General features: G+C 41.2%; 1 protein-coding gene across 3 annotated transcripts in view; it reads left to right on the plus strand.

The window, feature by feature from the left end:
• Nucleotides 1–5,264, plus strand: part of lztfl1 (leucine zipper transcription factor-like 1) — a 115,744-nt gene extending 110,480 nt beyond the window's left edge. Inside the window, exons 8-10 of one of the 3 annotated variants that reach the window (XM_059524392.1) lie at nt 4,438–4,593; nt 4,912–5,015; nt 5,117–5,264. In XM_059524392.1, coding sequence (XP_059380375.1) covers nt 4,438–4,593; nt 4,912–5,015; nt 5,117–5,135 — 279 coding nt within the window. In that variant the 3' untranslated portion in view covers nt 5,136–5,264. Of the gene's footprint in view, nt 1–4,333; nt 4,594–4,911; nt 5,016–5,116 lie in introns of those variants that run through there. The other 2 variants (XM_059524391.1, XR_009425589.1) reach the window with 2 other exon arrangements.
• Nucleotides 5,265–6,000: the final 736 nt, after the last annotated feature.

Raw genomic sequence — 6,000 nt, forward strand, 5'->3', positions numbered from 1 at the left:
TGTGTTTAAATGTGTTCCAGCTTGTTTCAGCAACTTATTATAAAAACCTAGCAGTCAAATGCATGAGTAATATGTTGTTTATATTTGAATTTAAATATGTCTATGAAAGTATTTACTGTACTGTGATGAAAGAGTATCACAATGCTGAAAAAGCTTTTTTATTTATTTTATTTTTTTTTACATGATTTGATATCAAAATAATGGACAAATGTTGTTTTTTGTGGCTTAAACAGCCGCGGATCAGTAGCGGACTGCAAACGCGTCCTGTGTGAAAGCACAATGAGTCAGTGCTGCTTCAGCACCACATACGTAACACACTCGGACTGCAGACGCACTGCAGACGGATTATATGTGAAACAGGCGTTAGAATCAGCTGCAGGGCGGGATTTGCGCTGAACGCGGAGACTTCCGCCACTTAATGTTCGTTTGGAAACACGAAAAGGTACCTATGTTCCACAAACAAAATATTGCATTCGGTCATTCGGTACACACGTGCACCATACCGAAAGCCCTGTACCGAAACGGTCCGGTACGAATACACGTACCGTTACACCCCTATTAATAGCTATGTTTACCCCCATTATCTGGAAGATACAGAACAGGTCTCTCCATCTGACTTCAAACACATTCTGAGATAACTAGATAGCCCTCGATGCCAACTCACATTCTCACAATACACAACACACCCAATTTTATTCATTTAGACTATAATTAATCAGTTACAAATGTATCTGGTGTATGCATGTATTGTTTGTATGTTTCACTATTGTAGTAGTCTAGTTACAATTCTCTATTTGTATTAGTTATACTCTGTAACGATTGGACACAGGAAACGAAAGATCCAATAGCAGTGTTTAATGGGGTAATGCAATAACAAAATCCAAAACAGGCTAGAGGTCAATAACAGGGAAAGCAGTCCAAAAAAAATAGAAAACACTAGGGAATGCGAGAAAACCGGGTGACGGAAAACAAGGACTGAGTGCAATACAGGTGTGCAATTAACCGTGACGAATGGGACAAAGGCTTGTGGGAAATGTAGTGCCGGTAGTGGGGTGACTATGGGGAAGTGAGACCACTTGTGGTGCAGAAGACCACCAGCCGTGCGGTCGAGACAGAAACCCACCAGGCCGGCGCAGAAGACCACCACAGTGGGATGGATGGCACAGGAGAGCAAGTCTGGTTAGGTAAGCCTGAAATAGAGAACATGAACAGGTTAAGGGTGGCCTCCATGGCCATGATGAGATGGTAGATGGTCTCCATGGCCATGACAGGGCAGGCGGTGAATTCTTGGATGGCCTCCATGGCCATGACAGGATAGGTCGAGCGCTCAGGAAGTTTGGCTGAGACGTGAAGATCATTGGTGTTGACTTGACTTTGCCGTTGAAGAACACTGGTGACTTGACCTTGCCCATGAAGAACACTGGTGACTTGACTCCTGAGGTCTAACTGTGGTAGTGCTTGACTCATGAGAGTTAATGGTGACTTGACCTGACTCTGGAGGGTCAATGGGGACACGACTCGACTCTGGAGGGTCAACAGGAACCCGACTCGACTCTGATGAGTCAACGGGGACCTGACTCGACTCTGGAGGATCAACTGGGACCTGACTCGACTCTGGATGGTCAACGGGGACCTGACTCGACTCTGGAGGGTCAACGGGAACCTGACTCGACTCTGGATGGTCAACGGGAACCTGACTCGATTCTGGAGGGTCACCTGTGGCAGTCATCTGGGTCAGCGGCCGTCTTGTGCTGTGGCGCTGGGTCGGCGACCAACTTGAGCTTTGGTGCTGGGCTGGCGGCACCTTGCGCAGTGGCGCTGGGCCGGCGGCCATTTTGTGCAATGGCTCTGGGCTGGCGGCCATCTTGCGCAGTGGTGCTGAGCAGGCGGCCACCTTGTGCTCTGGCGCTGGGCTGGCGGCCATCTTGTGCAGTGGCGCTGGGCCGGCGGCCATTTTGCGCAATGGCACTGGGCTGGTGGCCATCTTGCCCAGTGGTGCTGGGCTGGCGGCCATCTTGTGCAGTGTCACTGGGCTGGCGGCCATCTTGTGCAGTGGCGCTGGGCCGGGGGCCATTTTGTGCAATGGCTCTGGGCCGGTGGCCACCTTGTGCTGTGGCGCTGGGCTAGCGCCCATCTTGTGCAGTGGTGCTGGGCTGGCTGAAAGATCCAATAGCAGTGTTTAATGGGGTATCCAATAACAATAATATAATAACAAATAACAAAATCCAAAACAGGCTAGAGGTCAATAACAGGGAAAGCAGTCCAAAAAAAAAAGAAACAAGAAAACAATAGGGAACGCGAGAAAACCGGGTGACGGAAAACAAGGACTCCATGAAAACAGAATGAGACAGGCTGGTATATATGGACAGGTGATAACGAAGAGAGTGGAGACAGCTGAGTGCAATACAGGTGTGCAGTGGGGTGACTATGGGGAAGTGAGACCACTAGTGGACACCCAGGGAAACACAGACCAGACACTGTGACAGACTCTCAATGCTTATATCCAGGTATATGAGTGGATCTCTGCTTTAAGATCTTCGACATGTGTTGTCCTTGGTATCAAAATGATCTGCTTTTTATTCTCCAAACAATTATGTACACTATGTGATCCTAAAATGCATCATGCTATTTGTACCATAGTTTGGGTTACCAGATACCCAGTTCATTATGCCGTTCATAAAATATGCAAATTAAGGTGTCACTGGGACAAAGCAACACTTTCCCACTGAAACTATATGCCTTGTTATTGGTCAATCCAACCAAAAGGGATGTTACCAGGAAACCAGATAAAACCTCTTCTACACCCAAAAAGGTGCTTCTCTTAACCTCGTGACTCCCTTTCCGGGGGCTTCCAATTTTCTGGCAGTTTTCAGCAACTTTGTTGATTCACTTCGGAGCTGTCAGCCCATGGATGAAATGACAAAGGTTTCACTCCTAACAGGATTCAACAGGAATCTACGCATTATACATGCACTGGGACAGTTTACTCAGCAACTACAGAACCAATGCAAGTAACTGCTTGTTAACTATTTAGATGCGCTTCTATGCTTTGACCCCTTTTAATTTAGGTGATGAGATTCTTTGATGGTCCTTAACAGGTTGTGATTTAGTTTGAGTGAATACTGCCATGACTCTCGACTCCGCTCTCTCTCTCTCTGCAGTGCATTCGCACTCTCTCTCTCGCTCTCTCTCTCTTTTGTCCATGCCTTCCTTGCGTTGACATCTATGTTTAATCTGTGTATGTTTGTGTGTAGTCAGATGTTGCATGTCCCCTTATAGTGTAGTTTAATAAACATCCATATGTATTTACACTTGGTTGTCTGTGTTTGCTGCTCACAGAACGATTTTGTTAGATGCTCTGGGAGCAATGTATTACCATATTTTCCGGACTATAAGTCACACTTTTTTCATAGTTTGGCTGGTCCTGCGACTTATAGTCAGGTGCGACTTATTTATAAAAATTAATTTAACATGAACCGAGAGAAATGAACCAAGAGAAAACATTAACGTCTACAGCCGCGAGAGGGCGCTCTATGCTGCTCAGTGCTCCTGTAGCATACACTGAAAACATAGAGCGCCCTCTCGCGGCTGTAGACGGTAATGTTTTCTCTTGGTTCTTGGTTCTAAATAAATGCGACATAGTCCAGTGCGACTTATATATGTTTTTTACATTTTAATGATGTTTTTTTTTTTTAACTGGTGCGACTTATACTTAGGTGCGACTTATAGTCTGAAAAATACGGTAGTAGTAAAAAAAAATTTTGTGGCCAGAGAAATAATTTTACTTAGTCAATAAACAATTAACACTGTCCACCCTGTGGACAAACAGATCATTTTATTGTACTATTAATGCTATAATGATACAAGTAATTCCTGAAGATGAATGTAGTTAATAATAACCCGTTATGATTAATTATGTACATCTTACTTTGAGCTTATTTGTTACAATACTTAACTGCGGATGAACAAGTTCGACAAGTGCAGTGCTCAACATTCACCTTGCGTCTGTGCTGTTGTATGCAGATTGCCTGCACAGACATCAAAATTGGGTTGCATGTGGACAATGAGTGCGGATGTCCACAGACACTTCTGGTGATGAAAATTGTGTTATGTGGAATACAGACTGCTGGAGTATACTTTGGTCTTCAAATACTGTATATCACTGACTGAGACAAACTGGCAATTTTAGGCTTTTGGTAATATGATTACCATTATAATATGATTATATTGCTTATGAGTTGTTTTTTTCTCTCTTAATTTTCTGTAACTTTATGTTTGGCTTCATGGAAACTCTGTGGTATGTGCTTTTTCAATTTTATTGCAAAATGTACAGTATAATATATGCCTGTATTTATTTTTTTTATTGTACACACAGCAGTATAATGACAAAATATTTACAGACATGTTCTTTGATATTCTGCAATACATGCTCAGGAGAACACAAATATGGAAGGCACGGTTGCAGCGATGCAGGCTGACTTTGAAAAGACCCTGAATGCAAACGTTGCTTCTCAGAAAGACCTGCAGGACTGCCTGGTATCTGCTAAACATGACCTGCTCCGTGTCGAGGAGCAACTTTCTCTTGCTGAGAAGGTACAGTTATTCAGCACTGTAGCACTTATCAGACACTTATCTGAATTACTGATTGTTCACACTGAAATCACATTGCAAAAAACAGATATATGTTCAGTTTATTTCCACATTTGAAAGTCAACTTTAGCCTAGTTAAAAACACGGTTGAAGTCTTGCCTATTGGATTCATTATTTCAAATCATTTATTTACTTTATTAATTAATTATTATAAGAGTAATTATTATTGTTCATATTTATTGTTTATAAATGTATTACGTTTATAAATATATAAGTGAAGATTGATGTGTTTGATGAATAATATTATGTTTTCCCATTAAGGAACTGGAGAAGAAATTTCAGCAGACGGCTGCTTACCGCAACATGAAGGAGATTCTCACTAAAAAGAATGAACAGATCAAAGATCTGAGAAAGAGATTACAAAGGTACAGTTTCTCTATTATGACTATCACTGAAATGTTGTGAAACTGCCTTTGGTTTAAATGTAATATATTTATTAATTTGTTGCATTACATTCCCTCCTCAGGTATGAATCAGATGAGTGAATTTTAACACACAAGGACACACATGAAGAGGTCAACAAAGATTATCACTACTGGATCTAATGTATCAGCTACACCTTGTTGTACAGTTCACAGTGGATAAGAAATATTATTTGGACATTCACACTACAATCACTTAGTTATTCTTTTTGCAAGTACCCTATATATTTTGTGGGTTCACTTTGCTTAGGATGAAATGTTTTGCCCATAGCTTTGCTCCCTTCTTTACTGGAAGAATGCAGCTCAACACTCTTGTCAAAAATTATTATTTCAAAGAGCTACATATCTGTGCATTATAATAATAACTATTCTTTCTTTTTATGTTTGTATGCATACATTAATCTCATTAATCTACTAAGAGTTTAGCTGTAGCAACAAGTATACAACCTATACAAAAATGTGTCTGTATATAATTTTATAATTAAGAACAACCCTATGTGTAATGCATAAACAGGCATCAAAAATGTTACAATTATTAAAAACAAAAATGTTGGTTTTGAAAGTGTTGTGAACTATTTTGGTTGACCCCCAGAATGTAGGATAAATTTAGCATTGCATCACTTGCTCAGCAATTGAATGTGAATTCACCCAGCAGTGAATGAGTGTCATCAGAATAATAGCTTAAACAGCTGATAAAAACATCACAACAATCCACTAATCCAAATAACTCCAGTCAATCAATTAATATCTTGTGGAGTGAAAAGCATGTTTGTAAGAAACAAGTCCATCAAGGCATTTTACCTTTAAACCATACTTGTGGCCAAAAACAAGTGCATAATCCATAAAAATGCTTCCTTAAGTTAAAATATCCATCCCTGTTGTCCTCTCACATCAAAATCTTCCAACACACACACAGACACACACACAC

This window comes from Carassius carassius, chromosome 35, assembly GCF_963082965.1.
Source record: "Carassius carassius chromosome 35, fCarCar2.1, whole genome shotgun sequence".
NCBI classification, from domain to species: domain Eukaryota; kingdom Metazoa; phylum Chordata; class Actinopteri; order Cypriniformes; family Cyprinidae; genus Carassius; species Carassius carassius.